Source organism: Sorex fumeus, unplaced genomic scaffold (assembly GCF_029834395.1).
Source record: "Sorex fumeus unplaced genomic scaffold, SorFum_2.1 ptg000122l, whole genome shotgun sequence".
In the NCBI taxonomy this organism is placed as follows: Eukaryota; Metazoa; Chordata; class Mammalia; order Eulipotyphla; family Soricidae; genus Sorex; species Sorex fumeus.
This window is the reverse complement of record NW_026606179.1, coordinates 62,434,618-62,452,389: the sequence shown is the minus strand read 5'-3', so window position 1 is coordinate 62,452,389 and position 17,772 is coordinate 62,434,618. Positions and strand designations below refer to the sequence as shown.

The 17,772-nt window shown below is 73.6% G+C and overlaps 1 protein-coding gene across 1 annotated transcript in view; it reads right to left on the bottom strand.

Moving 5' to 3' along the window:
- Positions 1-1,610: 1,610 nt before the first annotated feature.
- Positions 1,611-17,772, bottom strand: part of GSE1 (Gse1 coiled-coil protein) — a 36,329-nt gene continuing 20,167 nt past the window's right edge. The window contains 16 exon segments of the mRNA XM_056136976.1: positions 1,611-1,841; positions 1,927-2,030; positions 2,174-2,452; positions 3,217-3,507; positions 3,810-3,917; positions 4,338-4,608; positions 4,683-4,795; positions 4,892-5,466; positions 5,566-5,890; positions 6,005-6,321; positions 6,422-6,613; positions 6,745-6,933; positions 7,038-7,159; positions 7,161-7,211; positions 8,065-8,264; positions 9,180-9,395. Of these exon segments, the coding sequence (XP_055992951.1) occupies positions 1,707-1,841; positions 1,927-2,030; positions 2,174-2,452; positions 3,217-3,507; positions 3,810-3,917; positions 4,338-4,608; positions 4,683-4,795; positions 4,892-5,466; positions 5,566-5,890; positions 6,005-6,321; positions 6,422-6,613; positions 6,745-6,933; positions 7,038-7,159; positions 7,161-7,211; positions 8,065-8,264; positions 9,180-9,395 (3,488 nt within the window). The 3' untranslated portion in view covers positions 1,611-1,706.

Here is a 17,772-nt window from a genome sequence, read left to right as displayed (position 1 = left end):
CAATACAGTGAGTTCCACAGCACCAGCTGGGTCACCCCACAGCGTGGCCTGCGGGTCTCCGGGCAGCGCCCCCTGGCGGCGGGTCCCAGCCGCACTGAGACAGCCTCGAGGTGGGGCCGGGCCCGGTCCAGGCCAGGTGCAGACCCCACTGCAGTGCTCCGGGCTCCCCAGGGCTCAGGTGCCCGCGTGCTCAGGCCGTTCCCTTACCAGCCCGGCCGACTAGCCCATCGGACAGCGAGTGAAGGTCTGGTTCCGAATCACGTAAACAAAAACGGTTCCTCCCACTGGGCCTTGCCGGGCTCCGCTGCGACCGCCTGCCCGCCCAGTTCTGCAGGTGAGGCCTCTCCCGGGCAGCTGCCCCGGTCACGCACGGCACAGCCCGCAAGGAGGCCACAGGGCACAGCCATCAGCTTCGGCCAAGGCCAGAGCTGCCCCCACTCCCTAGGAAGCGCTGATGAGAAGCCGGCCATGAGGAGCTCAGCCGCTAGCGGGCGTGGCTGGCGTCCGGCCTCGGAGGGCCACGCGGCCGGATCCCTCCTACCCCGGCAGCTGGCAAAGCACGGATGGAGGACGGCCGAGGCGGCCTGTGGCCTCCCCGCCCACGACAGCAGGTGCAGGGAGAAGCGGGGGCCCACCCGGGGGCTGACCGCAGCCCCGCCACGCAACGGGTCCCAGTGGTGGCCGAGCCCCGGGGAGGGCAGGGCCTTCCTCAGCGGCACCTTCTTCCGTTTGCTGGTAACTGGAAGCTCCCTGGCAGATGTGCAGAGGCGCCTGCCGGCCCCACCCGAGGGCCAGGAGCACAGTGGCTGCTCTGACCTCGGGCCGGCGATGCCTCTTCAGCCACCGTTGGCCCCTGGGACTGCCCCTCGGCCTGGCGCGCCTGCCCCCCACCCGCCGGGACCCCGGCTCGCTGCAGCCGAACCGGCCCTTCCAGGCCCCTCTTCCACCTGCTCCGGCCGCTCTAGGGTTCAGCCCCCGACCCCGACCCTCCTGAGCCGGGCCTCCCGCCGGAGCCCAGCGAGGCCCGGAGCGTTTCCTGGTGTGGCGCGGACAGGAAGGGTCGCGCGGGCGCCGCCGGGGTAAGTGCGTTGGACTTTAAAAAACGTTTCAATATTTTAATGTCCTGACCAGCAGCAGTACAAACACTAAAGCAAGTTTCTGCCCGGAAAAGCAAAAACAAACAGAAAAAACAAACAGAACCCCCAAACAGGAAAACAAACGACCCCCCACCACATATTAAAAATGGCAGGCTCTTTATAACAATAATTAAAGTAATAAAAACATACAAAACTTTGTTTTTCTATATACACAGTACAAGGCTGAAGCACCCTCGGCTCCTCTCGGAGCGGACGCGCGTGTGTGTGGACGGCGGGCGGGCGGGCGGGCGCGGGCGCCGGGAAGCGCGGGGACCGTCCAGCCGGCGAGGCGCGGCGAGGCGAGGCCATGCTGCCGGGGACGGCGGCCGCGGCCAGGCGGGCCGGAGGCGCGAGCGACAGCGGCGGTGCGGGCGAGGCCTTAGTGTTGGCGAGGGCCGGGCCTCGGCCTCGGACGGTGACCGGCGGGTCCCGTCCCGGCATGCATGGCACATTCTCGTTTTGTTTGTTTCGTCGAAGCTTCAAACCTCCCAGTGAAAAATATTAAATATTCAAGGTAATAAAATAGATAATATTTCTATGCTATCGGTTCGCCTAGTGCAAGGGAAGCCGTCACCTGGGGTACCCCTTGAAGTAGCCCCGAGGCCAGTGCAGGGCGGGCAAGGCAAGGCACTTCCGGAGGTGGTCCAGCTCGGCCTGCAGCCGCTCCCGCTCCGAGACCACCTTCTGCTTCTGGCTCCTCAGCTCCTGGGGCGGGACGCTGGCGTCAGGAACCCGGCCCCCGCCCGCACCCCCACCGGCCGCCCCGGCCCCGGCCCCGCGCGGGCCTCACCGCCATGCTGTGCGACAGCCGCTCGGCCGCGACGCTGAGGCTGTAGTGCTGGGCCTCCAGCCGCCGGCACTGGGTCTGCAGCACCTGCCGCTCCACGTGTTGCTCTGCGGGGAGAAGGAGCCGCCCGGTGGCCGTCGCGCCCACGGGGCCCGCAGCCCCACCGAGATCCCTCTGGCGGGCCGAGGCGGCCCACGGGGCAAAGGGGCCAGGGGGCGGCCCGGTCGGTCGCCTCTGGCCCGCGTCCTACCTTCCAGGTGCTCCTGGTAGGCCTCGAGCACAGCCTCGATGCCCTGCCACTTGGGCCTGGGCCCTTCCTCCTCGTCGTCCTCCTCCTCGTCCTCCTCGTCCTCTTCCCCCGAGTCCGGGCCCGGCTCCTGGGCAAGGAGGGGGCCCTTCCTGGGCGCGGCGGGCTCCTGCTGGCCGTCGTGCTGGGGCAGGGGCAGCCGGCTGGAGGACTGCAGCTCGGGAATGTTGTAGTGGACGGACGCCTCGACCTGGTGCTGGTCTGCACACAGCAGCGTGCTCCCTGCGGATGGAAACGGGCCACGGGCCGCTGACCACAGGGGAAGCGGGGGTGGGGGTGGGGGGTGGGTCCGGCTCGTAAGTGAATCCGGGCAAGGGCTCAGCCTCGCTGCCCACGCTCAAGGCCTCGGGGAGCAACGGTGCCTTGTGGCTGCCTGGGGCGCATTCTGCTGGGGATCTGCCAGCCAATGCCCGCCGGGAAGCAGGAGCTTCCCACGGCAGTGCCCAGCGCCCACTCCTGGGCCACAGAGGGGTCGGCTGCACGTGGTCCTCAGCCCTGCATTCCCTCGCTGGCCACTGGCCTCTTCCTCAGATGACCAAAGCCCAGGTGCTAGGCCCTTACACAGGGTGGGGGGCTATTCTTCTTGCTGGGTGACCCCCAACTACGGAGAACCCCAGTGCCCACTGCTGCCTGGGCATCGGCCCACGTGACAGACGCACACGCCAAGGCTATCACCGACATTTCAACAGTCTTGGCACTGCTAACCGGGCCATTCGCTTCTGGCCCCAGGAGTTCACAGGCGTGTTGGCGGGAGGGACGGGGGCTTTGGGGTCCAACCTGGGGCTCCCGTGTGCCTGACCGGCCGGGGTGTCCCCTCAGGGCCAGCTCCTGACTCTGTGCTCGGGGCTGCTCCTGGTTCTGTGTTCAGGACTGGCTCCTGGCAGGACGGGGGCGAGGATCGAGCCTGCTGCTCGGTTCTGAGTCCCGGGAAGCAAAGGGAGGGCCCTGGGGACGAGGGCGACCTGGGGAGGCCGCACTGGGCGCACCTTTGTGCTTCTGCAGGGCCTTCTGCGTGGACTGCAGCACCGACTCGTGGAACTGGTGCGCGAACTCTTCGGCCACGAAGGGCGCCCAGGGCTTGGTCTTGCCGTCGAGGCTGTGGGGCGCGGTGCCCTGGAGGCCGGGCGGCAGGCTCAGGCCCTTCCTGCTCTTCTCGCCGCTGGCGGGAGCGGGGTCCGGGGCTCGCAGGGGCTCCGTGGCCTTGGGAATGTCAGACAGGGAGGCGGCGGCGACCCCGGGCTTCTCGGCGTCCACGGCGGCGGGCTGCGTGCCGGGCTCTGCAGACAGACAGCACGGGCGACGTCGGTCACTGACTGCAGCCAGAGACCCCACACACGGCGTGGCCGCCACCAGGGGCAGGACGTGGAGCGAGCGCCGGTCAGGTGGGGCCTGAGCTGGGCGCCAAGCGGCAGCGACAGGCCCAAAGGGGCCCCAGGAAGGCAGCTGGGGAGCAAGAAGGAAGGCAGGAAGAACGCAGGAAGGAAGGAAGGAGGGAAGAAGGAAAAATAAAGGGAAGAAAGGAGCGAGCGTGCTCAGAGCACCCGAGGGTGGCAGGAAGCGGCCGGCCCCGCGGACTTACCGCTCAGGGAGACAGCGCGGTCCCTCGGGGAGCTCCGGAGCGAGTCCAGGGCCGCGGACAGCGCCTTCTGCTTCAGGGCCCGGAGCATTTCCTCCAGCCTCTCCTTGTCTGTGAGAGAAGCGCCCGTCACGGGCCGTGTCCTCCCCGAGGGGCCGGGCCCCCACAGAGCCGGCGTGTGACCTGCCAGGCCACAGCCCGGATGGCCCTGAGAGGCCGGGCAAGAGGCTCCCCAGCCAAGAAAGGATCGGAGGGACCCACGGAAGAGGGTTCCCGACTCGGCGGGTGCGGGCACAGGCAGGGCCGGCCCCTCACCGACCCCAGGGCCAGCGTGGACCCCAGGGCGGGAGCGCCCAGAACTCCGATGACCCCGTGTCCCTGAGAGCTGCGCCCAGGGGCGGGAGACGGGGCTGGCAGCGGTCGGCTCGCACCTGGGCCGCTCGCGCCCGCCCACCCGCCCGCTGCAGGGTGCCCGTCTGGCGTGGCCCTCGAGCCGGGCGCGAGTGGCCGGCGGGGCTGCCGTGGGCTCACCTTTCCTCTTCTCGGCGCTGATGTGGGTGAGGCTGAAGGCCGCCAGGAACTTCTTCTTCTCCTCGAAGTTGGGCCCGTTGTTCATGTCGTCGGGGCTGTAGCGGGTGCAGAGCACGGGCCGCGGCGAGGGCGTCTGGCGCCGGCACCTGGCGGCGGGGGGCGACGGGCTCCGTTCCCGCAGCAGTCGCCGCCGCTTCCGCCGCTTCTGGCTGAGCAGCTCCTCCTTCTGCTGCTGCGTGGTCAGGCCGAAGAGCTGCAGGAACTCCAGCTTCTGGGGGGAGACGGGGCTCAGCCACGAGGGCCCGGGAGGGGGTGGGGGGGCCGCGGCGGGCGCGAGGCACGTACCTCCGAGGACGTGTCCAGCTTGAGGGGCGGCTGCTCGGCCACGCAGCGCAGGTGGACGCGGACCTCCTCCTCGTCACTCTCGTCGTACGAGTCGTCCAGGTCGTAGAAGTAGCCTGGGGGGGGACGGGCCGTCAGCGCGCCCCGGGCCCGGCCCCGCCCGCTCACTGCCCGCCCTCCGCAGCTCGGGCCCCAGCCGGGGCGCTGCCCACCTTTCTCCCGGGCCTCCCGCCGCCGCCGCTCCTCCAGGTCCAGTTTGCTGACCAGGCGCCGGCGCTGCTGCAGGAACTCGTCGTAGACGTAGGCGGGGTCGGGGCCCCGGGGCCCGGCGGGCAGGGCGGGCAGGGCGGGCCGGTACGGGGAGCCGGGCTGGGCGAGGGCGGCCCGCGGCGAGCCTAGCAGCGTCGTGGGCGAGGGTTTCTCCAGCTCCGCCAGGAAGGGCCCCGGGCCGGGCGGGAAGGCCGCGTGCTCCAGGCTCCCGGCCTCGCGGGCGGGGGGCAGGAACTTGTCCGCGGGGGCGGCCTCGCGCTTCCGGGGCCCCTCGTCGGCCTTCTCGGGGCCGTGCACGCGCTCCGCCTTGACCAGAGGCACGGCGGCCGGGCGGCCGGGCGGCGGGTGGCTGTCGGGCCCGCGCCGAGGCTCCAGGGCACTGTCCATCAGCGACACGGGGTTCCAGAGGGCCGTGGTCACAGGGTGGTGCTGGGGCTTGGGCGAGATGAGGGGTGGGGGGCCCCCGAAGTGCTGCGGGGGGTCCCGGCTGCCCGGCTCGTGGCGGCTGGACACGGGCCTGGGAAGGGGCAGCGGGTCAGGATGGCCGGGGGGCGGCACGCGCGGGGTCCCAGGCCCGGCCCCACCCGCCCGCCGCCGGTCCCGGCCCGCAGCCCACCTGGCGCTCTCGGGCCTGTGCTCGGCCTCGCCGGGCGGCGGCGGGCGGCCCATGTCCAGGTGCTGCTCCAGGACCTGCTGGCGGAACTCGGACACCTGCGTCTGCCGGTCCTCCTTCTCCTGCCGCAGCCGCCGCTGCCGCGCCAGCCACTTCTCCTCCTCGTTGGTGCGCTGGATGAGCAGGGCCGCGGCCGCGCTGCTGGCCGGCAGCGAGAAGAGCCCGTGGCCCGACAGCAGGCCGGGCACCGCGTGGTGCGGGGCGGGCAGCGGGTGCAGGGGCTGCGGGCCGGCCTTGGGCACCGCCAGGCACACCTCCTTCAGCTTCTCTGTGGGGAGGAGGCGCGGTCACGCCGGCCCGTGCCGGCTCACCCCCCTGCCGGGGCCGGGACCCCCCAAGGCCCCGAGTCCACGCCCGCGCGAGCCCAGCCCCGGGCGGGCACCTGCTCGGGTGGGCGTCAGGCGCTCGGCGGGCTTGGCGCGCTCCTCGGCGGCGTGGCGGAGCCCGTGCAGCTCGGCCGCGGGCAGGAAGGCGGGCTCCAGGCTCTTGGCCACCAGCAGCTCCTTCTCGCGGGCGCGCTCCCGCTCCCGCTCGCGCTCCCGCTCCAGCTCCTTCTCCCGCTCCCGCTCGCGTTCACGCTCCTTCTCCCGCTCACGCTCCTTCTCCCGTTCCCGTTCGCGCTCCTTCTCCCGTTCCCGCTCGCGCTCCCGGTCGGCTTCGCGCTCCCGCTCCCGCCGTAGCTCCTCGTCCAGCTGCAGCCTGCAGGGCCGGGAGCCGTGACCGGGCTGGCCGGCGGCGGGGCTCCCCCGAGAGAGGCCCCCGGGCCCCCCGCGGACCCCTCGGCCGGGTCCCCACTCACCGCTCGCTGCTGAGGGTGGACATGCGCTCCGAGTGCAGAGCCGCCAGGGACGAGTGGGCCAGCTCGGGCGGGTAGCGGAGCCCCGAGAGGTGCAGGTGCATGGCCGACGGGTGCAGGGGGGGCAGGGAGCCCGGCGTGGGCACGGGGTAGAACGGGGAGCGCAGGGCCGACAGGCAGTAGGAGTCTTCCACCCTGCGGGGGGACGCCGTGAGTCCAGGAGAGCGACCCTGGGGACAGGGCAGCCCAGCGGGCCCCGGGGACCCGCCCCACTGGCAGCCCGGGGACCCTGGAAGTCCCCGAGGGCCGGTGCGGGCGCTGCTCACCTGAAGGCCGGGTGCGGGAAGGGGTGAGGCGCCAGGTAGCCGGGGTGGTAGTAGGCGGCCGGGTCCAGGCCCAGCGGCGGCAGCGAGGACACCCGCAGGTCCTCGGCGGTGTGGTAGGGCCGGAAGCTGCGCAGGTAATCCTCCGTCACCGTGCTGGGCGGCACCACGTGAGGCACCGGGCGCTGCAGGCTGGGGCGGGAGTGAGCCGTGAGGGAGGGCGGGGGGAGGGCGGCGGGGAGGGTGGGATGAGGCGGGGGGGGGGGGGGGGGGGGGTCTCTGTCCCGCACACTCACCTGAGCGGAGGGAAGCGGGCGTCTGGCACCACAGAGCTGGGGGACAGGCCGAAGGGGTAGGGGGTGCTGAGCAGGTGGGAGGGGATGGCCGGGGCGCCCGCCTTCTCCTGGGGCAGGGGGGGGCTCCACGATGAGGCGCTCGCGCGCGCTGCCGCCACCCCGGGAGGCCGCATCCTGCAGGACAGCGGGGAGCTCAGGCCGCACTTGGACGCACGCATGCACGCTTGTACACACACACTCACTGGCACACGCACGTGTACACACACTTCCTTGTACACGCGCGCGCACACACACACAAATACATTTGCTCGAACACACACACTCAAGCACGCCCTCCTTCCTTCGCGCGCGCCCGTTCTGGAGCTGCTGCCTCTCCAGCGTGTGCGGGCGTGGGCCGGCACCCCCCTCCCCCACCCTTGGGCCGACGGTGCTCCCCCGTGCTCCCTCCTGGCACGGCGGCCCCTCCCCTGGCTGCTTCGGTTTGGGCTCGGGGCTCTGCCTTCGGGGATCACTCCTGGCGGGCCTGGGGACCTTCTGCCTAACCGTGGGCGGCACCCGCAGCAGCACCGCCCGTCCCTGTCCTGCCTCTCTCAGGCCCTGCAGTGGAGACTGCCCAGGGCCCTTGGTGAGCCCCAGCCCCTCCCCCCAGGGCGCCCCGCCCTGCTCCCAGCACCCCCCAACACTACCAGGACCCCATGGACACCAGCTGAGGACTACGCGGGTGACCAGGCACACGGCCCGTGGGAAGGAAGAGCTGGACCCACGCCCGCCTCCTGTCCTCAGGGGCCCCAGCCAGCACCCCACCTGCTCCGGGGCTGCAGCTGAGGCCCTGGCCAGGGTCAGGGGGTCTTTACCCTCCCCCCCATGGCCCCTGCATCCCTGGGGGACTCGACCAGCACCGGGGACACGGGTGGGGGAGGGGCAGGACAGAGGAGTGGGGACAGCACCGGGGCAGGACGGGACACGGGGCAGCTGCTGCCAGACGGGGGCGCTGGCTGCAGCCGCAGCCACCCTGGGCTCCACGCACCTGCCGGCTCTCACTCCTCCACACGCCGTTGACGGTCTTGGTCGGGGCGATGGTGACCACGGGGGGCGTGCTGGGGACGCTGTGGCCCCCAGGGGGCACGATGATGGGGCCCATGGGTGCGCGTTTGGGCGTGCTGGCCGGCGAGCTGTGGTTGGTGGCCGGGGACGACACGGGGGACGACTCACTGCTCAGCGACGACCCTGTGGGGGGGCACGGTGAGGGGCGCTGGGCCAGCTGCCCTCGGCCCCCCGAGCTCCTGTGGGTCCCCCTCCGGGCAGGACCCCCAGACCGGCTGGGCGGAGCCTCCCCCACGGGCCTCCCAGGGAAGGGGCTCGCGGACCCCAGTCTCAGCCAGAGGGAGAGACGCCCCCACAGCCTCTCCTCAGGGACGCCGGGACCCAGGCCACGCCGACCCCAGATGGCACTGACCCCCCCAGGTGACGCAGGTCCCAGGACACACTCCCCAAGGTGAGGCTGACACACCAAGAACACAATGACCCCGCAGTTCACACAGACCCCAGGACACACAGGCCCCAGGATGCACTGACTCCTGGGTCACACTGACCACCCCTGAGGTCACACTGACCCCAGGACATCCTGGCCCCAGGGACAGCATGGCCAGGCCCTGCGTTTGGCTGATGCAGCACTCACAGCCCACCGTCCCTCAGATGTGGGGTCGCCAGGACTCGCAGGGCTGGTGACCCTGAGGGGCAGAGCTGTGGGGGGCAGGGGGCCTGGCGTCTCCATGGGGCGGAGAGGGTCACGTGGGGTGGTGATCCCCCCCCCCCCCCCGGGGACTCCCTGGGACTGCCTGGGACAGCCCAGGCCTGGGCTGGCGTCCTGAGCGCGACCCTCCCCACCAGGCAGCAGAGGCCCAAGCAAGGCGGGTCCAGAAGTCAGACCCGTCCACGGTGGACCTGCGGACACCGAAGGGTGGGCGGCGGCCCAGGGCCCCTGGCCTGTGAGCACAGCTCCACTCTCCCCCCCCGCCCCCGCAGTCCGGCCGTGACCACGACCCTCGCGCACACACGCGGACGGGCGAGCCCTGGCCAGCTCCCGGACGGACGGACGGGTCGGAGGGCGCAGAAGCCCCTGCCGGCCGCGGGCCGGCTTACCTCGGGGCTCCTCGGCCTGCTTGGCGAGCTTGCGCAGCGCGGCGGCGAAGCTGGACGAGGGCGCAGCCTGCGAGAGGGCGCAGCTGCTGGCAGGGCTGCCGCCGGGCACCAGCGCGCCATTGAGCGGCGACGGGGTGAGGGGGCTGACGGCGGCGGTGGTCCGGGTGGCGGTCGAGAGCATCCCTAGTGAGGGGGACTTGGGCTCATGGCTCATGCCTGGAACGGGAGAGAAGCAGCGTCACCGTGGGGCGCACCGGAGCGCAGGGACCCTCGAGCCGTGCCCGGCGGTGCCCGGCGCCAGGGCCCTCCCGCCGAGCGCGCGCGCAGCCTCGGGGGCGCAGCCGATGAAAGGGCCCATTGAGGCAGGGGGCCGCGGGGACGCCCCTCGGGGACAAAGGCCCCTCCGGAGCCGGGCGGGGGCTGGTCCCCAGCTGCGGCCAGTCACCCGGGCCGGCCTCGTGGCCCCGGGGGCTGCGCCCTGGCCGGTCTGCCCGCGGCTTCCTCTGTGCCCCGGCACCTCTGCAGCGCCCCTCACGGGGGCATCCCGGGACCCCTGCGTGGCGACGCGTGCCCCCCCAAGCACGGCACCACCCCCCAAGTCCCTGCCGTGTCGGCCCGGTGGGGGGAGCCGGCCCGTGACGTCAGGCGCCGAAAATAGAATCCAAATAAGCAGCTTCATTAGGGCCGACTAAAATTAGACCCTCGCAGGAGCGGGAGGGCGGGACCCCCGGCGCTGGGAACGGGGCGGGCAGCCCCCGGCCCAAGGCCTGAGCGGAGCCAGGGAGGCCCCCAGACACACCAGCTCTTCCTTAACTCCCTCCTGGTCAGTTACGTCTACACCACCGGCTGCTGCGGGTGTATTTCCTGGCGGGGGTTGGGGGTCCTCCTCCGGCCAGTGCACCCCCCAGCAAGGAGCAAAGGGGTGTAGGCTGGGTGGTCCCCGCCCCCATCCAAGGAACTGGGCCCAAGCCGGGCAGGACCCCCGAACCCCCGCCACACCAGCAGGACCCCCGAACCCCCGCCATACCGGTCAGGGCCCGCGAACCCCCACCATACCAGGCAGGACCCCCGAACACCCACCACACCGTGCAGGACCCCCGAACACCCACCACACTGGGCAGGACCCCGGACCCCTGCCACACTGGCAGGACCCACGAACCCCCACCACACCAGTCAGGACACCCGAACCCCCACCACACGGGGCAGGACCCCCAAACACCCACCACACCGGCAGGACCCCGGACCCCCGCCACACCAGCAGGACCCCCAAACCCCTGCCACACTGCAGGACCCCCAAACCCCCGCCACACCGGACAGGACCCCCGAACCCCCACCATACCAGGCAGGACCCCCGAACACCCACCACACCGTGCAGGACCCCCGAACACCCACCACACTGGGCAGGACCCCCGAACACCCACCACACTGGGCAGGACCCCGGACCCCTGCCACACTGGCAGGACCCACGAACCCCCACCACACCAGTCAGGACACCCGAACCCCCACCACACCGGGTAGGACCCCCGAACACCCACCACACCGGCAGGACCCCGGACCCCCGCCACACCAGCAGGACCCCCAAACCCCTGCCACACTGCAGGACCCCCAAACCCCCGCCACACCGGACAGGACCCCCGAACCCCCACCATACCAGGCAGGACCCCCGAACACCCACCACACCGTGCAGGACCCCCGAACACCCACCACACTGGGCAGGACCCCCGAACACCCACCACACTGGGCAGGACCCCGGACCCCTGCCACACTGGCAGGACCCACGAACCCCCACCACACCAGTCAGGACACCCGAACCCCCACCACACCGGGTAGGACCCCCGAACACCCACCACACCGGCAGGACCCCGGACCCCCGCCACACCAGCAGGACCCCCAAACCCCTGCCACACTGCAGGACCCCCAAACCCCCGCCACACCGGACAGGACCCCCGAACCCCCACCATACCAGGCAGGACCCCCGAACACCCACCACACCGTGCAGGACCCCCGAACACCCACCACACTGGGCAGGACCCCCGAACACCCACCACACTGGGCAGGACCCCGGACCCCTGCCACACTGGCAGGACCCACGAACCCCCACCACACCAGTCAGGACACCCGAACCCCCACCACACCGGGTAGGACCCCCGAACACCCACCACACCGGCAGGACCCCGGACCCCCGCCACACCAGCAGGACCCCCAAACCCCTGCCACACTGCAGGACCCACAAACCCCCGCCACACCGGACAGGACCCCCGAACACCCACCACACCGGGCAGGAACCCCCAAGCCCCCACCACACTGACAGGATGGCCCCCAGAGGGCGGGGAGCTGGGTGTCTGCCACCCCCAGTGCCCCCTGGGGAGCCTAACACCCCATTAGGCCGGCCTGGGCCCCATTAATCAGCTGCGCCGCCCAGCCCTAATTACGGCTCCCTTTCATCCTGCCAGCCCAGAGCCCGGACCTCAGGCCTGGTCCCTCCAGCTCTGTAATTACCGGCTAATAGCCGCGATGGATTTTCTGTGGGCCCAGCTCAGGCACCCCTAATTACGCCCGCCAGGAGGGGTGCAGCAGGCTCTGATCTCCCCTCTGGGTGATTCTTCATTGCAGAAAGCGGTGCTGGGGGGGGGGGAGGACCCCCTGGCGGAGGCAGCAGCCCACAGCCTTGGGGGAGGGCAGGAGGGGCTGGCACCGCCAGCAGTGCCCCCTCGTAACTCGGCCCTCCGCCTGCCTGCGGCAGTTCTCAGCGCCTCGCTGGGGGGCCGGGCTTCTGCTCCTCCAGGAAGCAGGGGGCCAAGGCCTCGCAGGGGTGGGCTGGCAGCTGATCCTGACCCAGAACTCCCGCCGCAGCAGAGGCCGCAGAGGCCCAGGGCCCCGTGGGCGCCGTCCTGCAGGGAAGGGGCTGGGCTCGCCCGCCCCCCCCACCGCCCTGCTCTAACAGGGGCGGGTAGCTGGTTCCCGGGAGGGAGGGCAGGCGGGCGCTGGGTGGCGCCTCGGAGGCTCGGAGGAGGAGAAGGGAGGGAGGAGGAGGGGGGGAGGAGGAGGAGAGGGGAGGGAGGAGGAGGAGGAGGAGGGGGAGGAGAGAAGAGGAGGCGCAGACGCCCGGGAGTCCCTCGGAGGAAGGAAGTCGGAACAGACGGCCAGGCCGTGCGGGAGATTATTCTAAGCCCAGCGTCTGGATGAAGGGCCGGGGGCAGAGAGGGGGCGGGCCGGGAAGCCTGCAGACAGCAAGACAAAAGGCCAGGCAGATGGACAGACAGCGGGGCGGGGCGGCCTCTGCCCCGCTGGACAGACAGGGCGAGCAGAGCCACCAGGGCCAGGGCACCCCCTGGCCTCCTCCAGCCTGACAGAGGCCCTCGCCCCGGTGTGGGCCAGGCCAGACGCCAGAAGGCGCCCGCACGGCCCCCGCCCCGCGGGGAGCACTTGCCGGGCACGCGCCTGACCCGGGTTCGATCCCGGCATCCCATAAGGTCCCTGAGTGCAGAGCCGGGAATAAGCCCTGAGCTTGGCCAGGCGTGACCCACCCCTCAAAAAAACAGACGGCACACAGGACCCAGGCCTGGGACGCCCACCCCCACCCGGGGGCCGACCCTCGGACTCAGCAGCCTGTGGCCACCCGCACACCCACGGGTCCACGAGGTCAGGGCTCCCCTGCAGTGGACAAGGCCTGAGGGGGACGCAGCAGGAGCCCTCCGCCCGGGCCTGTGAACGGACGCCTGCGTCCATGGCACGGCCCCAGCAGGGGGAGGCCAGGCAACCGGCCAGAGGGCCAGCGGGGCCTCTCAGGAGGAAGCCCCCTGCCGACAGGGCGGTGGGCACCACAGGGAAACTCCCCGTTTCTCCGCAGGGGAAGTGGTGACTGCCGGAGCCCCGGGGTCGAGGGGAGGGCACCTTCCTGTGCGCGGCTGCCTCAGGCTCTGGCCTGGGCCCCAGAAGTCCCTGAGCACCGCCAAGTGTGGCCCCAAACAAAAAAGGAAGTCACGGCGCCATGACCCAGGAAGGGTCCCCCAAGTCCCCGTGCACCTGCTCTCAATGGCCCAGCGCTGAGCTTGCGGTCAGCGGAGCCCCGGGGCCCGCCTGTGTGGATCGCAGGCTGGTTGGACGGTCAGCCGAGAACCTGGGCCCTGCAGTCTGGCCGGGTCAGCCTGTGAGGCTGGGGACCGTGAACCCAGGTTCCGTGTGAAGCCCCCCGGCTCCAACAGCTCCAAGGGCTTCTGCAGGCAGGCGGGCTCCTGAGTTATCCTCCAAGCCCAGACAGCCGACGCCCCATCAGAAACCACCACCGGCCGCTGGGCCCAGCTGGTCCACAGTAAACACGCCCGAGCACCGCACACACCGCCAGGCCGGGACAGTCCTAGGCCAGAGTTGCCCGAAGTGGGGGGCCGCCCCGAGGGGCAGCTCTGCCTGCCCTCTGGGAAACGGCTTCCCCAAGGTCGACAGGGCGGACTACCCTGCCAGTTAAAAGTGGGGATCGAGGGACCCCCACCCCCAGCCTCCGTGAAGAGGCGCCTTGAGGACCAACACTTCCAGGACGAGGGCTGGCCAGGCCAACTCACACAGTGGCCCATGGCCACAGGCCATGATACGGAGGACCCCAAGCAGCTACTGTCACCCCCGCCTCCCTTGCCAGGACCCGGAGAGCCAAGGGGAGCCTGGAACTCCCCGGGGCTGACTCTGAGCCCAGGATTCTCACCCCCTTCAGCCTGCAGGGCGTGGGGTGCAAGCAGGCCAGGCCAGTTGTGCCGCGGGGGTGTGTGGGCTCTGGACAGGGCACCACCATGATGACCCCCACCCCGCAGGGCGCAGCCCTTGCCACCAACACAACGAAAACCCACGCAGATTCTGTGGGGCTGAACAGGGGTGTCCCGTCCACCACGCCGCCTGGGTGCCAGCTGCTGTGTGTGTGTGGGGGAGGGGGGCGGCGACGGGGTTCTGCAGTGCCCTGACCCCAGGCACGAAAAGGTGAAGGCGCCACCGAGAGAGGTCTGAGCACACCCTCAGTGCCCGCTGCAAGGCAGGCCCGACTCTCACCCAGGCCTCTGTGCCCCACTCGGACGGAAGCCACGGGCCCAAAAGCCACAACGAGGCGATTCAACAGCTCGCCAGGGCCCGGAGTGGGGTTTGCCTGGGGGGAGCCGGATCCCGGGCCTTTCCCTGCCAGGGGGTGTGCGAGCGGGGCTCTGCGTGTACACCCGTGTGCATGCACAGACGTGCCTATGTGGGCGCCCACCCGCGCCGGGTCCCAACTCAATCCCTGGTGCCGGGGCGTGAGTCCCGTTCTCCCCAGGCGGCCCCCGCCTGGCCCCCGCCTCCCAGGGTCAGGTGAGGCCCCCACGGCTGCAGGCCCGGCCACCCTTGGGCCCCCTCCCCAGCTTCCCCTGGGAGTCGGGGGAGGGGGGCCTGGAGGATCCCAGGGGGCAGGGCACGCCCACCCCGCCTGTCCGTCCGTCCGTCCGTCCGCCCATCTGCTTGCGCGCCGGCCGGGCCCTCCCTGCCCTGCCCGGAGCCCCGGCGGCCGCGCTCGCTCGCCCGGCACCCGGGCCGGGATTCCAGGCTCCGCGGAAGAACCAGCCCTGCTGGCTGGACAAGCTGCTACGCGTCCCCGCGCCCGCGGGAGCGGCCGGCCCCGCTCCCCTGGGAAAGCCGGAGGCGGCGGCGGCGCGGGGCCTGGCGGTCTCGGGACCTCGGGACCCCGGGCCGGGTCGGGTCGGGTCGGGTCGGGTCCGGCCGGGTCGGGTCTGCGGGCGCAGGGCGCGGGCTGGCCGCGGGGCGGCGCGCGGGGGCGGGTGGGGGCGGGGCGCCGGCCGGGCCCTGCGGCCCGAAGTTCCCCCGGCCGGGAAGTTGTGGGCAGCGGCGCCGGGCGGACCCGCACGGGACCCGCACGGGACCACACGCGGGCGCGCGGCCGTCCCCGGGCCGGGCTCCCCGCCGGGGCGCGCATCTGGGTCACGGGCGCGCGGCCGGGGACTGACCGGCCGGGGCCTCCCGGGCGGGGCTGACCCCGGGCGCGGCGACACAAAGCAACCCCGGGGGCCGGGGTCGGGGTCGGACGGGCCGGTCCGGCGCAGGCCGGGCCTCACCTGCGGCCGCTGACTCAGGCGCGGGCGGGGGCGGCCCGTCCACGGGGAGCCACCAGCGGCGCCGGGCGGGCGGGGGGCTGCTGCGGGGGCGCGGGGCTCCCCGCGGCCTTTTGTTCGCGCCCGGCAGAGGGACCCTCTGCGCTCCCAGCCGGTGGTCCCGGCTTTGTGTCGCCCACGCCGACCTGTGTGGGCCCCGGCCGGGCCCCGGCGAGGCGCCGCAGGGGTTAACCGGGCAGACAAAGGCCAGTTTACAAACCCGGGCACGTGGGCGCGGGCGACCCCCGCCCGCCCGGCGGCGCGGCAGGTGCTTCCCGCACGGCGCGGAAACTTGCGGGGCGCCGGGACCCCCGCCCGCTGCCCGGCCGGCCGGCCCCGGGGGGCGTGGCGCCCGCCCGCCCGCCGCCCGCCGCGCGCTCCCCGGGGGTCCGAGGGTCGCGGCGCGCCGCCCGCCCGCCCGCCGCCCGCCTCCGGGAGGGGAATCTAATTAGGGGCGGGCGGCGGCGAGGTGTCCGCGCCGCGCGTAATTGAATCGGCTCCGCTCGGGCGGCCGCATCCGCGCCGAGGGCGGGGGGCGGGGAGCGTCCAGCGCCGCAGGAAGGGCAGGGGGGAGAAGGGCAGCGCGCGGGCGGGCGGGTGGGGGGCCGCGCGCCGCCCTGCCCCTCCCGCCGGGCAGCCATCTTCCGGGCAGGGGGCAGGGCGCCCGGGCCAGGCCAGGCCGGGCCGGCCCGACCCGACCCGACCGGGGGGCGCCCGCAGCGCCCCGCCCCGCCCCCGCCGCCGCCGCGGAAACTTCGCGCGGGCCCCGCGCCCCCGGCCGCGCGCCCCCGCCGGCCCCCGCGCGCGCGCTCGGGGAAGTTGCTGGCCGGCCGCGCCGGGGGGCGGCGGGGACCCCCGGCGGCGCCCGGCCCGCGCCCCGCGCTCACCTTTCATGCCCGGGCCCCGCCGCGCCGCCCGGGCCGGCACATGCTGGAGCCCCCGTCGCCCAGTGTTTGTCTAAACTGCTTATCTCAGCCGGCTGCGCGCGCGGGGCCGCCGGGGAGGTGGAGCTTCCGGGGCCGCCGCCAGAAACACCTGCTGCTGTCGCCGGCGAGGACACACCCCGGCGCGCCGCCGCCCACCCGGCCACGCGCGCGCCCGCGCTGACCTCCGCCCGCGGGGCCCGGCCCGCGCGCGCCCGCCCGCCCGCGCGCGCGCCGGGGCCAGGTGAGGCCGGGGCGGCGGCCCCGGGGGTCCGCGCGCGGCCCCCGGCGCCCCGCGCCCCCCGCCCGGTCGCCAGAAACTTTCGGGCGGGCCGCGGGCGCGGACGGGGAGGGGGCGCGCTTGAAAGGGCCACGGAGGCGCCGCGCCGCCAGGGGGTCATTAAGTAGCTGGGGTTGCGGTCAGAGGCGAGGCCACCCGCCTCCAGAAACCGGCGCGGCCCACTGGGCCCCGGCCCCGGCCCCGCGCCTCCCCATTCCTGGCACCCCCGCGCCCTGCACACTTGACGGACTGGAATGACTCAGGCAGCGTCCCGAAATTCCTGGGCGCCCGCAGGCGGCGCGGAGGGGCCGCGCGCCCCGCCCCCCGCCGCGCGCCCACCCTCCGCGCCCCGCGGGGGGCGGCGCGGCCGCCGGGCCGGGGGTCGCGCTCCCGGGCGCCCGGCAGCCGCAGGCTCCAGGCCGCGGCGCCCCCGGCCCCCGCGCGGCGGGTTTCAACTTTCGCCCCTCCCCCGCCGGCTCGGCGCGCCGCTGCCAGCCCCGAGCCTGCCCCGGGACATGCCCGCGCCGCGCTTGGCAGGCGCGCACGCGGCGTCCCCGCCGGCCGGCCTCCCCCGCCCGCGCCCGCGCCAGCCCCGGCGCGGCGGGAGGGAGCTGGGCGCCTGCCACCCCCGTCCATCTGTTCCCGATGACGCTGGCGGGCCCCGAGCACTCGGGCCGGCGCCAGCGGGGAGCGCAGCCCGCCGAGCGTGCGCGCCCGGGAGCGGGGCCGCGGCCCGCCGCCCCCTCCCCGCCCCCGGCCGGCCGCTCCGCGGGCGCACGCCGGGGCACGCGGCGGCGGGGCGCGCGCGGGTGGTCTCCCCGCCCCCCGGCTCGCACGAGCCCCGCCGACCGCCAACGGACAGGGACGCGCGGCGCGGCGCCGCGGGGGCTCCTACCTGCGGGCCGCGCGCCTCCCCGTCCCGCGCGCCCGGGTCACTGATCCCGGGCCGGCGGCGGTGGCACGGCGGCGGGCGGCGGGCGGCGGGGAGGGGGTGCCGGCGTCCCCGGGGGGGCGGGGCGGGGCGGGGCCGCGGGAGGCGGCGGCCGGCACGGCTGGGGCGGGTCCAGCCCTTCCCACCTGGGTCACCGCCCGCGGGGCGGGGGCGGCCGGCCGCGCCGCCGAGCGCGCGCACCTGGCGCGGAGGGGGCCGCGGGGTGCCCTGAGCTGGACGCGCGCCCGGGGGGGGGGGGCGGGCGAAACTCGAGCGCAGGGCCCGGGGCGGGCGGCTGGGCCCGTTTCACGGGCGGGCACGGCGAGGCCGGCGCTGCTCC